This window comes from Dromaius novaehollandiae, chromosome 22 (assembly GCF_036370855.1).
Source record: "Dromaius novaehollandiae isolate bDroNov1 chromosome 22, bDroNov1.hap1, whole genome shotgun sequence".
NCBI classification, from domain to species: domain Eukaryota; kingdom Metazoa; phylum Chordata; class Aves; order Casuariiformes; family Dromaiidae; genus Dromaius; species Dromaius novaehollandiae.
Window position 1 is genome coordinate 8,928,168 of NC_088119.1, and position 20,622 is coordinate 8,948,789.

The following is a 20,622-nucleotide window of genomic DNA, read 5'->3' on the forward strand; positions in this document are numbered from 1 at the left end:
GAGCCTTACGACGAGATGGTGATCTTTGTCTCTGTGTCCTGCTCCACTTTCTTCAAGTTTCGCCCTTCTTTGCCGATCAGGCGCCCCACAAAGTTGTTATGGGCCAAGATTTTCAGAGGCACTTCATCAGCTCTTGAGGGAGGAATGGGAAAAAAACAACATTAATGATTACTGCAGCCAGAAGGGGAGGGGTTTGGTACAAAGTGACAGGGGGAGGCTAAAGTCCCCGTGCTCTGTAGCCCAGCAGTCCCCCCAAGCCAAGCAGCGCGGAGTCAGGCTCCCGCACGGAGCATCATCCGGCTCTGGGCGTTAGGAAGGTATCGCAGCCCAGCAAAGAGCCGCGGATGGGACGCGTGCGCACTGGGAGGAAGGGGGAAACCTTACGTCTTGGTGTCTTTCGCCTCCTTCTGCATGATCTCCAAAATCATCTTGCAGGCGGCGGAGCAGCCCTCCGGGGTGGAGTGGATGCTGATGGCTTTTTCCGCAGCTCCCGCGTTCTCTTTCCGGTGCACATCGATCCTGCAAGCGCACAAAGCAACGCTGAGACGGGCGCCAGGGAGGGGACACCAGGCTCGGCGGCTTCCCAGAGGCAAGTGCCGGCTGCTTCCCTCCCCGAACAGCCCCGCAGGTTGCCTCACCCCCCCCGGGAGCGCAAGGCTACGGGCACGCAGCGGAGCGCAGGAGGAGTTAACTCCCAGCCCCTTCTCCAACACGGGCACACGCAGCGGCTAGAAGCTCAAATCACAGAGATCAAAATGAGGCATCAGTAACTATTTATTTTAAGTAACAGGATGATTAGCTAGTGGAACAAACACGTGCCCGGGGGACGGGGTGGGCTGTCCATCACTAAGTCGGAGATAAAACCTTCCCTGGGGGAGAAGAGCCGCAGCCAATACAAGTTGGCAGCCCAAAAGCAAGAGCATCTGGGTGGACCTCAGCAAGCTCGTGCTAAAGGAGGCCAGATGAACCAGTGATCTCCTGAACTAGTGATCTCCCCAAGGCCGTTCTGCTGCCCTGCAGCAGGAGCCTGGGGATCCCGTTACAGCCAGGGCAGTCCTGGGAAGGGAGAGAAACAAGGAAGCTCAGCCAGAAAGTCTGGCTAGCAAACGGCATGGGAACTTGGCACTTGGACAGCACAACCCCGCGCGGTGGGAACGCCGGAGGCGGAGGCTGCCAGGCGATCTGCTAACGGCCCCTTCTCAGGAACAACCTCTGCAGACCACGCTGCTAAACAAGGTGCAAAACAGCTCCCCGAAGCCCCAGCTGGAGGACAGGAGGAGAAGGGGCTCACTTGGACTGCGTCTGCTTGGTGATGTTCCTGATGGTGGCCCCTTCCTTGCCGATGATCGCGCCCACGTACTGCGTGGGCACCAGCAGGCGCAGGGGGATGTCCACCGGCTGCTGCTTGACGGGTGCCCCCGCGGTGACGGGGGAGCCCTGCCTGGGGGCACCCCGGGCCCCGAAGCCGCCCCGCCGCCCGTTCTCCGGCCCTTGCATGGACTGCTCGTCGGGGATGTAGGAGACTTTCAGCGCGTGGTTCTCCAGCTGGTGCCCGTTCAGCTTCATGATGGCTCTGGAGGGGGAGCAGAGAGAGAAGAGGTCGGTGCGGGGGGGTCTCCCGGCTCGCCCGGCTGTTGCCGTCCCGCTGCCCGGCTCCCGCGGCCTCCGGGGCCGCACGCGGGCGAGCGGGGCAGACGCCAGGCGTCCGCACGGCAGCTCGGCGCCCCGTCGAGGGACTGGGAATGGGAACGGGCCAAGCCCTCCCTGGCACGGCTCCCGGCGAGGAAGCCCCAGAGCGAGGGAAGGAGATTCCCCGACGCTGTGGGGACCTGGCAGGACTTTCCACCCTGCCAGGCTGAGCCAAAGCATTTTAAAGGGACCCTCTCCAAGCCCCCAACCTTGGGGCAGGGGGAAAAAGCAACGGGCACAGGACCGGATGAAGGCAGGACTGGACGCGGCGTGTCAGGGAGTCTTTCCTAGGTCTCCACCTTGTGATTTTTTCCCAATATTTTAAATCCCGGCAGGCGTTTTGGGGGCCGGCTGCAAGACCTGAAAGCTGTCGATAGATGGGGCTGGCAGCAAGAGCAAAGCAGCTCCTCTCTGCCACAGGTCTCCGCAGCTCGTTCCCAAGGTTTCTACAGAGACGACCCAAACTCTGGCGCTCTGGAAAGTGGTCAGTGACTCAACTCTTGCATTAAAAAAATAAAGAAACCCACAACTGACCAAGCAGAAACCTTCCCTGCAGGATGTGAAGGACCCGAGTCAGAAAGACACTCAATGTTAAGCCTGCACCTTCCCTGGAGGAGAAACGAGCACCTACTGAAAGGCAGAGAAAGGCATCGATGGCTAAATCTGAGGACCAGGGAACAGGACTGGATCTCCAGGGATGGGCCAAGGCACCCTCATCTGCCTGCCACCAGCTTCAGGAGATGGCTGCCCGGCATCGGGCTTGGCAGCAGAGCCGCGTGGGTAAAGCTCCTCTATCCCGAGCTTCCCCAGCGGGAAAACCCGCAGCGTTTATCCTGAGCCGGCACTAGCCGGGAGATTAAGGGCCTTGAAATCACAGCTTTAAGCCCGAGACTTGGGCATCGCTGGGCGGCACAGGACCGCAGGGCACAGCTCTCTGCCCCGTGTTATTATGGAAAGTAAAACGAGCCGGTGGTTCTCAAACAAAGTTTTGGTGTGGCCGCGGACACGACCACAGCAAATTCGCGGCGGCCGCGGTTTGGACAGTTGGAGCATTATGGGGCAGGAGGCGCTTTGGAAGTGCACGTTTTCGCGGAGTGACCACACGCCAAATCCCTGGGGACAGCAGCGTGGCCGCTGCGGCCGCGTTTGAGAAGTGCCAGACTCGGTGACGTAAACCTTCCTGGATAAAAATCTATCAATCAGTGCCTGCTCTCCCCCTGGCTCCTCTCCAAGCAAAGTGCTGATCCCATCCCTTTTACAGCTTTCCAGAGCCCTACATCTAGGCAAAAAGGAAAGGGAAATAAACACAGCAGCGAAGACCCAATTAATTTTCCATTTGCATTTAGTGTAAAGCCTAATCTTCCCCAGGCAGGATGGGGCAGCACGGAGTTGAAAGTCCCCCGCGATATTGCCATCACCCAGCGAGGATATGTGTTGTCTCATGTCTACCAACTCCTATGATATTTAATCTCATTACTATTTTTTCTGAAGCCATAATTCCTGAAATCATGTAAATACAAGGAAATCTCGGCTTTCCTTTGAATAAAAAGTGACGTCTTTGATCTTCTCTGAGATTTGCCTCATTTTTTTTACCCAAAACTTATGATTCCTAGGGTAAATTGAGTGACGCATGGCACTGGAAATGATGCTATCCGCACATAAGAAAGGGGCAGGGCACGGAGACGCGTTTCCCATCGGGGCAACGCGTGGTGCCGAGGGGGGCGGCGAGCAGGGCCGCGGGTCACTCACTGTCGGGTCTGCTCCCGGTTCGCGTAGGTGACGTTCACGACGGCCGTCTCGCTGTCCGTGTTCACTTGGAGCGAAAGAGGCAGAAATCAGAGCCAGGGCGAGCGAGCGGGGCAAAGCACACCCAGAGCGACGCATCCCCGCGTTTCGGGTCCCCCGGGAACCGCGACCTTCCTGCCTCGCTTGAAGGCTCCCGACGCATCAACGTAAAAGGAGGAAGCCACCAAACCGAACCCCATCCGCTCTCCCCCGCCGGAGCCCAGGGACCGTCCCCAGGGCTCCTCCGAGCCCTCCTTTCCATTTCCAGGAGGCTTATGGTAACCGTACTCTCATTAAACATCCCGAGGGCGATATTAAACCTCAGCGTCTCAACTGATCACCATTAGAGGCCGAGATAAAATCTGTCGAGCGGAGACAGATAGTCCCCCGCCGGCCTCCAGAGAGGTCCTCGCACCTTGCCCAATGGAGCCGAGGTGGGAGGCCGTCGGGGGGAGGACGCCAGCGCCCCGGCACTCGCCAGCCTCGCTGGAGGGTTACCCAAGGGTGCGGAGGAAATGCCGACAGCCCAGGGTGCCCATGAGTGCTGTCCCCAGCCTCCGCACGGGCCTCGATGTCTATTAATGCGGAGCACAAAAAGCCCGAGTGAGCAGGCAGAGACCTCTCAGCATCTTCTGCAGAGACTCTGCAAAGCCACCCTCTCCCCTTCCCCCCAAAACCACTGGGGTAGAAAATATCCAAATAGCAGCAAGTTGGCTTCTTTTTTCCATTCTTACCTTGCTCGCAGTTCTCTACGGTACCATACTGGGCTAGCAAACCATCCAGAACCTGGAAAACGGAGAAGAAACCACATTACACTGGGACCATCGGGACAGACCAAGGAAATACGATCGATCAATAAAAGCCGCTTTCTAGTCATTAAGATTTCACAAGCAATTAGACTAACGGAGCTACTGGCTGCCCCAGGACGCTGGACCTCAGGAGCCAGTGGGGACAGTTTGGGGGGAGCAGGGGAAAAAACAGCCGGGAAAGGTCCCAGCCACAGGCTGGGAAAAGGGATCCATTTTGTTCCTTGCACAATAGATGAATCATATAACCGTAATATTAATGGGGATTTTGTTGGTAGCGTTTACATTGCTTGCATCAGTAGACTTTGCTCCTGTAATTGAAGGGGAATAAGCTACATGGATCTGCTATAATTATTTCCAATTGGGAACAAGGAAAAGGACAAATCGACTTTAATCCCAAGTACAGAAACCTGCATGGGAATTAGTCCTTCAATCTGCTCTACACTTCCCTGGGGCGAGTGCTCTTAGGCCTGGCTTGCCCAGGGCCCCTGGGCTGCTCCTCTTACCTCCCATCGCAGCTGGGGCGGGATGTTTCTGATTTGAATTTTCCGGCTCCTGAAATAAATGAAAAGCTATTTGAAACCAAATTTGGTGTCAAAACTACAGCTGTCTTGCACTGAATTTTTTCACGTTGACATATCTAACCGAGCTCTGCGTTTCCACATGCTACCAGGGTATCCGATGGCTTTCCGCGAAGGACGCCTGGCCCTTGCTCTTGCCTTGCAGAGGAGCCCGAAGGGCCTGGGGACGCCCCGATTTACACCGGGAGCTTCGGGTGCACCAGGACGAGACAACATTTCTCCCGGTCTTTCTGCACCAGTTACAGCCCCACCACGGCCCCAGCCGTAAAAGCAGGAAGAGTTTGGCCAGAATAAATGAGGATTGGAAAGCAAAAGGGCAGCCCTGCCTCACGCAGCCTGCCCTCCCGCTTGCATCCGCCCGCCCGGCTCCTCCGCTCGGAGCACCGCTCCTCCGGGAAAGCGGCTAACCCCGGCTTCCCGCGACGGAGCCGCCTCGCAGACGCGGAGGGGATCCGGGCTCGCAGGGTGGTTTGGGGAGCACCGAGGCCTCCAGCACGGCCGCTGCACCAGGTCGCCCTTCCCGAGCGAGCGACGGAAACCCCGAGGAGGGAGCAGCGGCGGAGAACGCTGGGCCGAGCTGCGACACCGGGCTGCCCGGAAGGCCGGCCGGGAATACGCAAGCCTCCGCTCTGGCTCTTTCCCACCTCCCTCCTCCCAAAATAGACGAGCCTTTTCTCAATCCCGATGCTGAATTTACCTCGCCGGCGGCATCTCCCGTGGCTGGCAGCTGCTGCCGACAGCTGAGGGGCGCGCGGAGCCCCCGGGCTCAGCTCGCTGCTGCCCGTCAGCCGGTCCCTGGGCCTCCCCGGGCTGCCACCGGCACCCGGCTTTGCTCCCAGGAGCCAGGAGCTGCTCATAAATTAATGCCATTTCAGGCAGCCAGCGAGGGGGCCGCGAGCTTCTTGCAAGCACCTATATCACTGCGTCTTTGCCGACCCAAAAAGTGAATTTTGGAGCCCAGGAGGTCTCCGGAGGTTGCCGCGAAGGGCAACCGTTCACTGGTTCAACGCGGAGGAGAGAAGCGCGTGTCCTGGCACAAGCCGGGCTCGACTGCTTCTGCTTCGGGGCGTCTGAGAGCTCGGCACCCGATCGCAACCGCTCTCTGAACCCGGGGCTCCCGCGCCGCAGGAACGTCACCGCCGTCCCCACCGATGCGCGCCGCTGGTTTAAACCCTCCCGCCTCAAACTGCCCGAGAAGGCCACTGCGGTCCGTCGGGTTGGGACAAAACCCAAAACGACATTTCCCAAAGCTGCCTGGATGCAGAGCGGGACGGCCGGGAAGACGTGGGGCTTCTCGCCCATTCGCAAAGGCAAAACGAGGCAGAATGATTTCTAGCACCCCAGCGGGCTCGGCTGGCCGGCCGGCTCCGAAATACCCGATATCACCACTGCCGCAGATGCAAACCAGGCAGATGGGGAAAAAAAAACCCTTAACATTGCAATGGTTGGGCAGGGGGATGCGGGAAGGAAGCGGGGGAAGGGAGCCCGAGAGCAAAGCAGATCTCTTGTTCACGTGCTAATCCGCGCCCTGAAATGAATGGGCGAGAGACTAAGAAACCGCGAACGCAAAGATTAAGAAACCACGAATGCAAAGATCAAGGAACCGCGAATGCAAAGATCGTCCCAGGCCAGGGAGGGCCCAGAGGACCGAAAGGGCCGGGGGAAGCCAGTCACCAGCCACCCACCCACCCCTGCCACGAAAGCTTCGGTCGCACGCGGCAGACCGGCGCGGGCAGAGCATGTGCTCGGTACCTACGTGACCGGAATCGAAGGCACCGCCGAGAGAAAAGAGCCATTTACGGCCTCGCGCCGTAAGCCTGCTGGTGGCAGCTAATTTTCTCCTTTAGGGAGAAAAAAAGAAAAAAAGGCACCACGAACAGGCTGGGATCTCTGCTTCCATCGCCCAGCAGGAAGGAGCCGGGAGGAACGGCCGCCCGGGTCGGAGCGTGGTGTTGTGCCATGGCCCACGCGGGACCGGGCGCACTCGACCGGGGCGGTTTCATTAATACGTTAATGACTTGCTAATTCCTCCAACCGCACCCAGGACACCGGGATTATTTCTGAACAGCCTCGACACCCACGAAAACCCTGCGAGGGTGGGAGACCCGCTGCCGGAGCTGCAAAACCCAGCGCGGGGCCCGGCAGGCGGGACCGCCGCCCCGTCCTGTCGCCCCTCCCGAGCCCCCGGCAGCGGCCGCAGCTACGGATGAAGCCACAGATAAACAAACCGCTCTGTTTTCCTCGCTCGAAGCAGGTCCCGCCATGTTTAAACTCTCTTTTTTCCCCGGAGCACGGGCCCGCTCCATCCCTCGCCGCACGCTTCCCAAAGCGGAGGCGACGGGAAGCCACGCAAGCCAAGCGCCGCCGCCACGGTAGCCAAGCTCCGGGCAATCCCCGGCCCGACCGACGAGCCAAGTTGGGCCATTTCCCACCAAGGCCGGAAGCGGCAATTTAGGGAAGTCCTCGGGGCCGGAGGAGGACGGCTTCCAACCTGTCTGGCCCAGCCAGAGACATTGGGGGACCTACTAGAACTAAATAACATTAATGATGGCTTTTCAATCGCATGCAAATGTTATGCAAATTGGGGGGCTGAAAACACAGTGCATCCCTGATTCAATTAACAGCTTTTCATTTATCTAGTTAGGCTTTGATTCAGGAAAGCACTTAATCCTGTGCTTAATGTGTTGTTGTTGTTGTTTTTTAATGTTTTAAACATTTTTAAATAGGAAAATGTGGTTGCTAAGACACAAACGTTGCCAGGGGGACTCGGAGAAAAGTTGTGGCTGAAATTGCTCGCTTTTCCCTTATAAATTGATAAGCTTTCAATCTGCCAGCATCTCTGCGAGACAGCAGCGTTTCCGATTCTCCCTTCACTGGTGAGAAAGCAAAAGCCCCGAAAAGGAGGTACCTGCTCGGCGGCCGCAGCCGCTCGCCCCCTCCTCGGAGGGAAGCCCGGCGGCGCGGGCACCAGCGGATGTTTGGATGCTGCTCTCAATCCAGGCTCCCTTCGCGCAGCAGCAGAGCCCGGGATCCTCCCATGCCGAGCACAAACCTCGCCGAGGCGCCGGCAGCGGGAGCGGGTCCCCGGTGAGGAGCACCCCTCCGGGGGGGGTCAGCCCAAGCCTCCCCCCACCGACGCCGCTCAGGGATCCGCGCTCCCACCCTGCTCCTCGCCGAGGTGCAGCGGGTCCCGCTCTGGTTTCCCCAGCCTTTGTGCTCTGGAAGAAAACCCTCAGGGTGGCAACGGAGAGGAACCACCGGAAAACTTCCCCGGAGCTCGCAACGAGCTGAGAAGCAGAGCTCTGAGATCCAGGGCCACCGCTGACGCCGAGCCGTCAACCATCGAGCCGTCACCCATCGAGACGTCACCAAAGCGCCCACCCGGGCTGGCGCTGCCCAAGGGCCGGGCGCGGGGGGGGCTTGCAGGGAGACCCCCAGCCGACAGGTCTGGGGTTTTTCCCCCCCCAGCACTGAGGTTTGCTGCCAGTGCTCAGAGCATCAGTGCCCTCTCCTGGCCACGCCACGGCCTGCACGCGGCCCCCGCCCCGCAGCACCCAGGCACCCTGACCCCCACCCTCCGCGGGAAGCTGCCTTCGTCCCAAGCAACTGGTCCAGGTGGGATTCGGACTCCGATCCTGCGCCGCGATGTGCAGCAGGTGACAGCCGTACCCGCGCCCCAAGGAAGACAAGAAAGAGCGAGAACCCTAAAAAAGCCCCAAAACGCACTACAGTTCAGCAACATCCAGCAGGAACACGACCGGGAAGGGAAAACGGTATCCATTTTCTTTTCCTGAAAAGAGCCTCAGCTTTCGGATGTCTTAGGAAACATCGATTTAAACAATGACTTTTCTGTGTCTCGCCCAGCGAGCGCGCGAGGGGCATCCTGGCCGCGAACCACCCCCGCCTCCAAAACGCCTCTCCCAGGCCTCGACGCAGCGCCGCGGCCGCGCTGCTCCCCGCTCGCCGGAGCGGGACGGTTCTGCACCCGAGCGGAGACCCCGCCGCGCCCGGGCAACGGGAGCACCCGAACGGTGGGACGGCCAGCGAGGGAGAGATCTGAGGGTGGAATAAAAGAAAGAGGAGGGTGAGGAAGAAATATGCAAATACACATAATGGCTAGATTAAAGCAGCGGCAGGAAAACCCGAGCACAACCAGGGCTCAGCCCCTCGAAGGTTTGCTAGTGAGGGGAAGAGAACCGATCCGAGAGGCCCCTCCGGAGGAGATGAGGCCTTTAGGGAGTCAACAAAGACCTTCAGCTTCTAGCGTGGAGCTCGCAGGAGGAGGGACGGCGGCAGAAGCGAACCGGACACGGGATGGCAGAGAAACGCGTGCGCATCCTTCCTGCAAGAATCGCGTGCAAATCTACTCGCCTTGGCTAGCAATTATCTCTGGCAAGCCGGCACAACGTGATTAATCCTTTCCATCCATCATCTCAGCAACCGCAATTTGATTTTGGACTCATAAATCTGTTTAATTGGTTTCTGCCCATTACCTCTCTTTCGGAACCACTTTGCACGCAGAGAATCACGCCTAATAATTGATGAGATTTTTCCAGAAGCTGCCGAGAATGAGGAGTTGTCCGCAAACGTCCCTTTGGAAACCTCAGAGAACTCCTTTAAAAGAGCTGCTGCATCTTGGGTACAGAGGGAAGGGACAGCTTGATGCCTAAAACCTGGGAAAAGATGCTCTGGCTCATATTCCCTCCTCTATCAACTTGCTGTGCTACCTTTCCACTCCTCGTTTTTTCCTTCGGTCACAGATGGATGGGGAGTCGCTTGGTCCTGGCATGGAGCACATGCCCTATCCACCTAGCTAAGTGATGACCTCTGAGAGCAGTCAATGCTCAATGCTTCAAAAAATGCAAAAAAACCTCAAAGACACCTCTGATGAGAACCTTTATGCCTATCTTGCCCGGAGAAAGACTCTCATCAGCTCCTAGACTTCTGCGTTTGGTTCTTGCCAAAGTCAATATATCAAGTATCTGGGGACAGGACAAATTTAACAGTAAGTAATAGAGAGGAAAGATAGATGAGTTTTATACAACGTGTCCATTTTGCACTATCTCTCCATTCTAATTTGCTGGCGGGTTGCCACGTAGTGAAAGGCTCTTTCTGACACTCCGAACATGCCCCAAAGCCAAGCGACGCGCAACCAGCATCCCAACGCTAAACCTCTAACAACACGCAATGCCTCCGAAAAACGGGCAGAGGATTATGGACATATGATACCCTCCTAGCCAGCTCCAAATGTGATGCAACTTGGTCACATTGCTGCCGAGTTGCTGGCCACGGAAATGAGTTGGTAAATTTTTGCCACTTTAGAAAATCTAAAATGGCAAATCTCAAACAGACCTTTACCAAACCTGGCATCAGCCAAGCACCAACTGGACTATGAACAAGTCACCTAACGCAGTGGTCAGAGGCAAATTTTCTTGTCAAATGTTACACGTGGAAGGGTGCAGAAGAGAGGTGAAGTGAGACTTGCTTTTCACCTCATCTTTCACCCATGGATCTCAAAGCGCTTCAGAGACCGCAAGGAGAGACTGTCCAGGAAGAGCACAACACAACAGACTAAGACAGCTGGGCAAGGGCATATGCAACATCACCCGCACGTGTCCAACAGCTCAAAGTGAGCACTTTCAGCTCCAAATGGCTGTGAACTTCTCTCCACCCTTGGTGTTATGCACAACACACGAATAAAAGCACATACGAGATAAAGAATACTTTGAATTTTGGTTTTTGAGACCTCTAAGGTAGTTTTACATCACATTTCAGAACATCTCCCTTCACGAGGCTGGAAGCTGCCTGAGACTAGAGAGGGTGCTAAGAGCAGGTTCTCGCCCAGTCGCCTGCCTCCAGGAGCTGCAACTTCGGTCACTTAACACAGAAGATTTGTCGGTCTACCAGGTTTCCTGCCATCCTCGCTCAGATCCAACACAAAATGCAATCTCTGAGGGCGTGAAACCAGCAGCATGGTTATACCGACTTGCTCCCCCCGCGAGGGGCTACCGCAGGCCGGTGCCACCCACAAACCCCTCGCCCACTTCTCCTTGCCACGAGAGGGCAGCTCTGCCCTCCTCCAGCCCCCGGGCCGCGGTTCTAACTGGTTTCCAGTGGCCGTGGTGGTGGGAATGGGCTTGTGGTGGTGAGAATGGGCTCAGGGCTGCCTCAAGGGGATCTCACGCTTTGCAAAGGGGCCGAGCGAACAGGAGAGCAGCTCCTGCGTGCCCCGAGACACCCCAAGCGCAGCAGAAAGGCCACCAGCTCCCACCTCAGCACAGGCTCCTGCTGGGCCTTAGATCACCGATTACCTCATATTAAACATCTCTACTAGGAAAATGAGCAGGGTGACTGACAGCTGTCACTGAGACATCTTTCATTTAGGTTTGCAAACGGAAAGCGGCAGGGGCCATCTTCTTCTCTTGCATCCCCAAATCCCCAGGATATTGGGCCGTTACCGGGGATCCTGCAAACACCCTGAGCTCAGAGCACCGTGATAACCTGCGCAGGGGGGTTCAGTCGAGGCCAAGAGGTCCCGCAAGGATTCACCTCTCCGACGCCTCCGTGCGCACAAGCACGTGCAAGTGCCGGGGAGGAAGAGGAAGAGGAAGCAGAAGTGCTGGCAGTTTCTGAGGGTTTTGCAGGCTGACGCCTGTGTCACGAGGGGGCCGAGGGAAGCGGGACAGGCGGAGCGGAGGCGGGCAAGCTCCAGGGCTGTTTCCGCACGCGAGGTTACGGCAAGCTGCGCCGAGGTTTCCCTTCGCGCCGTTTGCAGAAGGGGGCCCGACTCCGTGGCCCCTCGTGCCCGGCGGGGATGAAGCCGGCTCCAAAGCAGCGCAGGACGGACAAGCCGCGCCATGTCGGACCAGAGCGATGAGCGCACGCGGACCGGCCCTCCAACATCAAAGGCAGTCGCGAATGGAGTCTAGCAAGACTCCAGAAATTACAGCACGGATTAGACCGTTTTAGGAGCTTAATGCGAGGGTGGAGACCCTGTTACCAAAACTCGAGTTAAAACCCGCGGTGCCGCACTCAGACCTGCCGGTCCTCCCGCTTCGGGTGAGGACGTGACTGGTTTTTCTGCAGACCTCCGACCGCCCGGGCCGCAGGGATGGGGAGAAGGGGCCGCGGGTGCCACGCTGGGCCCCCAGCATCCCCCACGTGCTCCCAGCCGGGGGCTCAGCGCCCGGGGCCGGTCCCCATGAGGAGCCCCCAGGCAGAAAGAGGCCCCCGATCTCGCCTCAGCCGCACGGAAACGAGCGAGCGGCTCCCTGCCTCCCTCCACAAAACGCTTGCCCCCGAGGTGGCAACCCTTCGCGGGGGGCTAAGGGCCCAAAGAGGGGTTGAGGGGTCCCGAAAGCATCTGTCGGGCTCCCCGCTTCTCTCCGCACCTCAGCCAGATGCCTTGGCATCCGCACGGATGCGACCGGGCTCCCGTTTCCCGCAGCAGCTCCCTGTCCGGCAGCGCTGCCCGGGCGGACCACCGCGACGGTTGAACCCCGGCTCCGTCCTTGTCCCAGCAGAGCCGGAGCAGCAGCAGAGGAGATGCTAAGTTTTGGGACAGAGAAAGATGCCTTGTGGTTGCTGGGTTTGGGGTGTGGGGGTTTTGGGGTTTTTTTTTGTGTGGTAGAGGGGACAGGGAACGAGAGGAGAAAAGGGAAAGGGGAAAGCCTGGATAGGGCGCGGTGGGAGCTAGAAAACAGCCCTGGCCCACGCAACAGCAAGGATGGGAGTCGTCTCCTTTCCTGCCCACACACGGCACTACGGGGTAAGGAGCAGTGCCTAAGCCAAGGCCCTCAAAACCCTCCGCTGCTTTGGCACGGGCAACATTAAAAGCCAAACTGGCAAACGCCAAAGAAATTCAATGCACAGTTAGAAATCCAGCACAAAACCACCCGGGTTTCTGATCTGGATTTTTTCCCAAGTGAATTCCCTTCAGACACGTTCATGCCCTCTCTCCCGTCTGCCTTCCACAAACATCCACTTGGCCAAGTTTCTTTCACTGCCACAAACGGTGGCGGAAAGTAGCTTCCAAAGTTGCACGGAGAAGTATTCGGGGAAACCAAATACAAAATTTGCGCTGTGCAAATAGCCGTGCTAGGCACGTGCAGCCGGGAGGGGCAGAAATGTCATCACGTGACGGGCAAAGGCTCACCGGCAAAACCTCTTCAACCAACCCGCAGCACGAAGAAAGTTACGGAAATCCACTGCCCTCAAGCACATATCGAATATAAGAGTCACGGCCTCTCCGCGCCTTGTCCGTAAGCGAGAAGAGGCTACAGATGTCAGAGAAGTTTGTTGCCTTATTAGTTCAGCTGTAACTGCCTGCTAAACAATGACTGTATAAAGTTCATATAAAGTTGTATATTTAGGCTCAAATTCAGCACATGCCTCGTTTTAACATTGAGGCAGCCCCGTTAACTTCAAAAGGAGGACTCCCCTGTTTGAACACGTCCTCAGGAGCCTGGTGAATCTGAGCCTAAAAGCACAAATTTAGATGAGGTTCATGGTTCCTCGTGAAATCGCACACAAACAAACAGCTCCATAAAAGAGGATCGCAGCCACAAGCTCCTTGTCCGGACAGAGCCGCTTGCAATTTTCTTTTAGTCTTTGCCCACTTGGTCAACTTGTTTGTAAATACTCTTGTGCCAAAGAGAGATCAAAAAACACGAGTTAATGCCTTCAAAGTGCAGCTGACTTTAAGAAAACATGTATACTCACACACACATATACGTGTGTGTATTTATATATATATAAAATATCTATATATTTATATATATATATTTATATGGTGACTGATTCTGCTTGCACAAGACCAGCATTAAAAGCTGAATAATTCAGATAAGAAGCACGTTATAAACCCTAACAGCAGAACTCACAGTCCTCGATCACCTTTGCCGGCGAGGACAGTGCGCTTCCCGAGCGACACCTCCGAGGTGTACACCGGCTGTTGCCGGCAATATCCTAATAAAGACATCATTTCTTTGCAGGTAGTTCTCTGCACAACCCCTTTTTCTGCATCCAGAAGGTTCCCAGTCTTTCCCACATGCAGATCCCTAAACATTTCCTTAAGGAAGCGTGAAGTTCGGTCCCCCCAGAAGAGGTTTCTCGGTGCCCGTTGGAGCTGGTGGATCCAAATGCCACGAGGCGAGAAGGAACCGTGACAGTCACACTTTTCAAGAGTGCTCAGCACACCAGGCACGAGTCACTCCTGAAAACGCAGGTTTTAGTCCGACACTTAAATGCAAATTGGAAAATCTGGCTCCAATTGGGGGTGAAAATTTGGCCCTGAGCACCCTCCCCTCCCCCGATCCTGATCATAATTCTCCCATCTGTTTGACGCTGGCAACGGAGGCAGTTCCCATGGGATCTCCACTTTTGTAAAAGGAAACGGCAGCAGGACCTTCAGCAGCATCAAAACTTTCTCCGTTTTGTGCAAATCAATTTTGCCGTAATCTCGAGCGCTGTTTACACTGCGCGATACCCCCGGCCGGCGCGGGATTTGCATCTCGCTGCGCTCTCCGTGGAGCCCTGCCAGCTCCGAGCCGTTCCCGGTGCTCGGCTTTGCCGCTGCTTTTATTGTATTTGCACTGCCTTCGCAGCGCTTTAAACTCGACTGGGTGGATTACTCCTAAAAACAAAGCGCGGACCCAGTTCAGCCCGGCGTACACGTGGATTACGTTTTATTCCCTTAAACCGGTTCTCTCCATCCGGACCAGACAATTACAGTAGCCAGAAAAGTGTGAAATTTCAGCTCTGACCATGTCAGGGCTCCCGAGTGTCAGTTACAATAAAATAAATGACCCATTTCCTGCAGGATCGCCAGCGCTCCTCCGAGACGGACAGACACATAGATCCTTGTTTATTTTCCCGTTTTCTGGGCTGCCCTGCTCCTGCGTGCCGGGAAACCGGCTCAGTCCAAGGATGCTCTTGCACCTCGGCTGCTGCCGCGCTCCTCCCGCGCTGCCATAGCGAGGAGACAGAGCAAGTTGCTCCGCTCCCGCCCCGGTTATGGATTTTGCCCGATTTTGCCCCATCTCCGACACCAGCCACGCTGATTTATCCCACACAAGACTCTACGTGAAAATCAACGAAACGTCCTCTGCCGTCGGGATTTGATTACGCGTGCCGCTGGGAAGCTCCCGCATGGAAGGATGCCGGGGCGGAGAGAAGAGCCCACAGCGGGGAGCGGTGCTTCCCACCACGCGCAGCCCACCCGGGCGCCCCGAAGCCTCCGGCTCAGAAGCGGCACCCACATTTCGGAGCCCGAGCGCGGCCAAGCCGCAGTCGCGGGAACTGGCTCCGGGCGCGGCAGCCGGCATCGTGGGGAGCGCGCGGCTTTGGAAAGCCACATCCCGCGTAGCCGACACACCCAACACTGCCGAGACCTCCCGCGCGTCCCCGAGAGGGGCCACGGGATACAGATCGAGCAGGAATTGGTTTCCGCTACCCTTCAATAAGTTGCTATTCAATCAGAACAAGAAAACGCATGCTGGCTTTAAGAAAATCACCTTAAAATAACATCTTGCATTCACTTTCCAACAGAGACAAATGCTTCTTTCACCAGGACACCATCGCACAGCGTAAAACCAACAGCCAGCTTTGTTTCGAGACATTTTGAACAGCATCACAGCCCTTCGCCTCCACCCGCACGCCGGGTTTGGAGGGCCGGGCAGGTGGAGCAGCTCCGGGGTCCCCGCAAAGGCGGCGGTGGGAGCGGACAGAGAGGTGCGCACACGGTTTTCCGGAATTGAAGAAAACCAGCCGAGATGCCTGCCGCTGCTCCCGCTTCCCGGTCAGCCGGGAAGAGCTAGCAACCCTCGGCAAGACCCCAGGAAAGGATTTCCTCGCTAAATTCACAAAAAGCCTTGCACGTTTGCTGGTAATACCAAGCCAACAGGAAACAGAGGCAGCATCAAACAAAGCACCAGTCTCTGGACCGCAGGGAAACCCCCGTGGGTCGGGGCACCCGGTTTCAAGCAAGAAAAGGTTCGGAGAAGCTCTCCTGGCGAGGTACCATGATGCAAGCGCCTCGGCAGCCCTTCCCGCGCTGCTCCCTGGGATGGCCGGCGGCAGGGCGCTGCGTTAGGCTAGCCCCAGGTCCGAGCCCCACCTCGCCTATGCCTCCACTGGTTTTTTAACTGCATAAACTTTGCTGGGCAGGTGCCTTTCTCAAACGCCCAGCTGGCCGGCCGAAGACCCTCCCTGGGCATTTGCAGGCTCCAAACGGGGCAGAATAAGTACTGAAAGGCGCAGGGAGACTCGGATCCATCAGCCAACAGGGAGCCTCGCAGCCAGATGACGCACAGATCCTACACACCTTGATCACTGCCTTTTCCCCCCTCTATCCCTTGCTTTAGCCTTGCCTGCTTGGTGGCCAGGACCCCTCCGCGAGGGGCAGCTGGCGGCGTGGACCAGCGCTCCGCAGGAGCGGGCGACGTTGGGGCACACACCTCGGGCTGGGCTCGCGCTCGTTGAAACGAGAGGAGTCCGGAAAAAAAAAATAAATCTCCCATCTTATCCGGAAAGCTTTTTCCTCCAAAGACACTCGCAAGCCCCGGGTTTAGCCCTCGCTGTTAGCGTCGCCCTGCTCATCCCTGCCTGCTGCGGAGGCGCGAGCCAGGGCCCCGCGTGCCTCGAGGGCGGCACGAGGAGCCGGGAAAGCGGGGCCGAAAGCAGGCGCCGGGGGCTGACGGGGGCCGGGAACCTCCCGCCCGCTCCCCGCTCCGGCCACGGCGAGCAGCCCCTCGCGCCGCGCAGCCCCTCGCGCCGCCTGCCCTCTCCAGACCCTACCGGCAGCTCTGGAAAACATTAACGTTGCTGGGCTGGGGGCAGGGGAGGGGGCGCGGGGGGCAGGAGTCTTCCACATTTCTAAATCCTGAAAAGGTCTCGATTTTCAAAGCGAGTACTTTAACCCCACTTCCCTTATCCGTATCGCCGGGGTTTGTTTGCTCGTTTCTTAACCTAAAAGGCAAAGACAGAAAGAAATTAAAGCGGAGAAGCGCCCCGAGCCCTGGCAGTGGCCGGGGCTGCTCTCCGGAGAGGCAAATCCCTTCTTCCCTTCCAGATTAAAAATCACCAACTCTTTGCAAAGGGCACCCAGAGAGGAGCCCCTCCTCCCCGGTGTGAAACCAGGGCTACGGAGCAGGCGCTCAAATGGCAGCTCCTCTACCTGCTTGGCAGCTGGGGCAGGGAGGCGAGCCAGGCTGCGCCTTGGTAAGCGTGGCTTTTCTCCCAGGTTTATTAAAATTGGCCAGCTCATCTCAGTTTTGCACCTAACTGATGAAATTCGCTCCAGCGGCAGATGAAAATGACACATTATTTCTAGCTTTTCCCAGCAGGAAGGGATCAAATCATATTAATTTGCAAATTACTCCAGTTCTCAGAGGTGTAAAAGAAGTATTAAAAAGCTGGCTTTTGGCTAAGGGCTGGACATTCCTAAATCCAAAAAGAAGTCTTGAGATTCTTACTTTTTTTTGTTATCAAAGATAATAATGAATGAGATCATATTAAACTCAAAATTCCCAGGAAGTATCATTCAGCCTGTGTTTCAATCTTCAAACACTGCTGTATACAAGAATGTTGCTAATTTTTAAATGATACTGTAACTTCCAAAACAGACCTGTTCTAGGGGAAGTGGCTGATCTTAAGAATGGCTTAAAAGCATATTTTGTCTCAGCATTTGAGATAGTATCTTTATTTTACACAAAAAAGACCTACTGCATTTTTTTAGGTTCAATTTTCACAGAATCCACAGAATTCTAGGTAGGAAGGCACATTTTCAAATTAATACTTAAGAACAAAGAATTTGCACTCGCTGTTATCAAAAGTTTTTAAATATTTCGTTATGAATAATTAATTCCATGATTATGCACACACAAAAGAGCGCTTCTACAGTGTGCAAATGCATTAATTTGAAACAAAGTCTGAAAAAATAAAATGGCAATTCAAGATTTATCCACCCAATTCTCTATACACTGCACTAAATCTTCTTGTAATTAATAACATATAGTAATTCCCACTCCTGCTTGGGAGTTCACTGACTCTTTAAACACATGCGTTGTTTATGAATTGCCTCTACTTAAAAATGCCCTGCACAAATCCTTTTAGTTTTAAGTATATTGGCTGTTATCAGCCAAACTCACTATTTCCCCCCAATTACTTGGTTTCATTCTCTCTGGTCGACTCACTTCCACATTCCTCATATTTGGAATGTCTGCCTGATGGATTCACTTTTTTCCCCCCTTCACCCCTCCTCCTTTATTCATTCATTCATTCTTTTTAATGCTATCTGCTTAGGGCTTTTCAGTTGCACAGAGACCTACCCCCCCCCAACCAATTCTTAATCTTCAGGAGAAGCTGAACTTATTTTTTTAAAGGATCTTTTCTTCTTTAAAGCTCTGAATAATAAAGCATGTAATAATTTTCAGGTTTGAATATATATATATGTATATATATATATACACACATATATTTTCTTAGGTTTTGCCAAATTTTTTTTGCCAGTAGCAAAGTTGCAGAAAAAATAACTTCAAAATAGCAATGAGATACTTTAAAAAAAAAATTCCAAACAAACTTTAAAACTGAGGGGGTTTCTGAAGGACTCACTGCAAAGAACGAAGTGACATATTTACCAGCAGTGCCTTTTCTTTATAGTCAAATATTTCTAAAGCATTTCTTTAAAATGGTTCCCTATAATCATTAACGTAATTTGCAGCTTTAAGTGTTATTTGGAGATTCTCTGTGATTAAACAGCTCTAAATCAGTTTACCATGCCTGTGCATTTTGGTGCAGCAACTACACACCAAGCGTTCTCTCCAATGCAATCTTAACACATTCTCTATTTTTTAATTCATTTCTAGGATGGGATCAGGGGTAAGCAAGATTTTTAAAGGAAATACACCAACATGCAAGACTCATTTACAACAAGTAATTTTGTTGTATACATTCATTTTCAAAAAACATCCACACCAGTTTTACTGAGCATTATCGTCTGCAGTTTCAAACAGAAGAAACACAACCATCAAGCCAAATTTTTATTTTATAAATTATCTGGAAAGCACGCAAATGAACACAACTTGTTTTCCACATTTCTACACTGCCAGAAAAAAAAAATCCCTATCAGGTTGGGGGGAGGCGTTTGTTTCAGGTCACACCAAACGCATCTGATTTTGCCCTTACTACTCTTAATTAACCATTTCCTGTTCTGTGCGTCTTTAAACTGGAAAATCCAGTCTTAAAGACAAGCAGGGGGAAAAAAAAGAAAAAAAAAGTCGACTTAGACACAGAGGCAGTCCCATCCCCTCGCTCCTCGTCCGAAAAGGGGGGGCGAAGGGGGGAGAGAAGTAAACTACGGCAAAAGCCCGCTTTGTGCCAGCAACCTGCCGAGGCCCCCAGCCCCGCAAAGGTCCCTTTGCCCACCCGAAACGCAAACTCGCCTCCCGAAACCGAGCGCGGCGGGGAGCCGGGCCGGGCCCCCGCGAGGCGTTTCGAGGGAAGCCCACGACCAAAGTCAACAGCAAAAATGGCTCCTGTCGCTTTAAAGGCAGCGGATGGGGGCTATGTGGCTAAATTTAAAAAACACCCCTCAGCCCGGGGTTCAGCGGCTCCTCCGAATTCGTGTCGTTTCTGCCAGGTCTCGTTCAAAACGGGCCGGGTCACCTCTAGCTTCGATTCCACCCACCGTGAAGTTTCAACAACAGGGGGGCGAGCGCCCTTTTTTTTGCTGTTTTTTGAGGGGTTTTGGGGGGGATTGCAGACTGCCAAGAAATATTTACATTTTGATATAATTCCCTAAAAACGCGTGGGGAGGAAAGTCAGGGCAGGGGAAAGCGGGGTAGGGAACACCGTGGAATGGGCTCCCTTGGGCACAGGCTATCGATTACGGAGCCAGGCTATGGGGGGGGGGGGGGGGCCTTTTTCCGGCCTCGCTCCCGTCCCCTCCGCAGCCACCTTCCCGACAGCTCCGCGGGGCTCGCGGCGCTCCGGCCACCGCACCGAGCCCCATGGATCAGCCCCGCGCCGGACGGGTCCGAAACCCCGCGCGGGGCAAATTACGGGATGGGTTTGGGGCTCCGAGGCCAACGGAGGCCAAGGCGCTTGTACCCCCCCCCCGCCCCCCCCAAAACGCCCTCCCGGCTCCGAGAGGGTTTGGGGCAAAGTTTTAAAGGCCAAGGCCTGGCGGCAGGCCCGGCCCGCGCCGGGAAAATGGACTCCCCGGGATCACGCCGGGGGGATTTCGGTCCACCCGAGGGAAGCTGCAAAGAGTTGCGGGAGAAGGAGTTCGCTTCGCCTCCTCCCCGCCGGCGCCGCGGAGGGAACCGCCTCGTCACGTGGAGCCCGTGGGTCCCGGCCCGCGCGATCCAACGTGGACGGCTTGGCTCCGCGAGCCGCTCCCCGGCGGGGCGGGCTCGCTCCGGGGCCCCCCAGAATCAAATAATTAAGAAAAAAAGGGGATGCTCGATTTCTCTTTTTTTAGGGTTTCTGCCCCGAACAGCAGCCGCCCCCCCCACACGCCACACAACAAAGGGCCAAGAGCGCGGCGAGGCCGGAGCCGGGCAAGGCCGGAGCGGGGCACGACCAGAGCCGGGCACGGCCCAGGCCCAGGCCCAGCCGGGCCCACGGCACCGGAGGCGGCACGCAGCCCGGCACTGGGCCGCCCGAGCCCCCCGCCTCGCCCAGCCCCACCAGCGCCTCCCCCCCACCTTTTTTCCTTTTTTTTTTTTTTTCCTTTTTAAATTTTTTTTAAATAGCCCAGCGGG

General features: G+C 55.6%; 1 protein-coding gene across 1 annotated transcript in view; it reads right to left on the bottom strand.

The window, feature by feature from the left end:
* The window catches only part of IGF2BP1 (insulin like growth factor 2 mRNA binding protein 1), a 34,137-nt gene that overhangs the window by 11,347 nt on the left and 2,168 nt on the right, over positions 1–20,622 (bottom strand). The window contains exons 3-8 of the mRNA XM_064524625.1: positions 4,787–4,835; positions 4,209–4,260; positions 3,439–3,502; positions 1,292–1,573; positions 385–519; positions 10–132 (exon numbers count right to left, since the gene is read on the bottom strand). Of these exons, the coding sequence (XP_064380695.1) occupies positions 10–132; positions 385–519; positions 1,292–1,573; positions 3,439–3,502; positions 4,209–4,260; positions 4,787–4,835 (705 nt within the window). The remainder of the gene's footprint in view (positions 1–9; positions 133–384; positions 520–1,291; positions 1,574–3,438; positions 3,503–4,208; positions 4,261–4,786; positions 4,836–20,622) is intronic.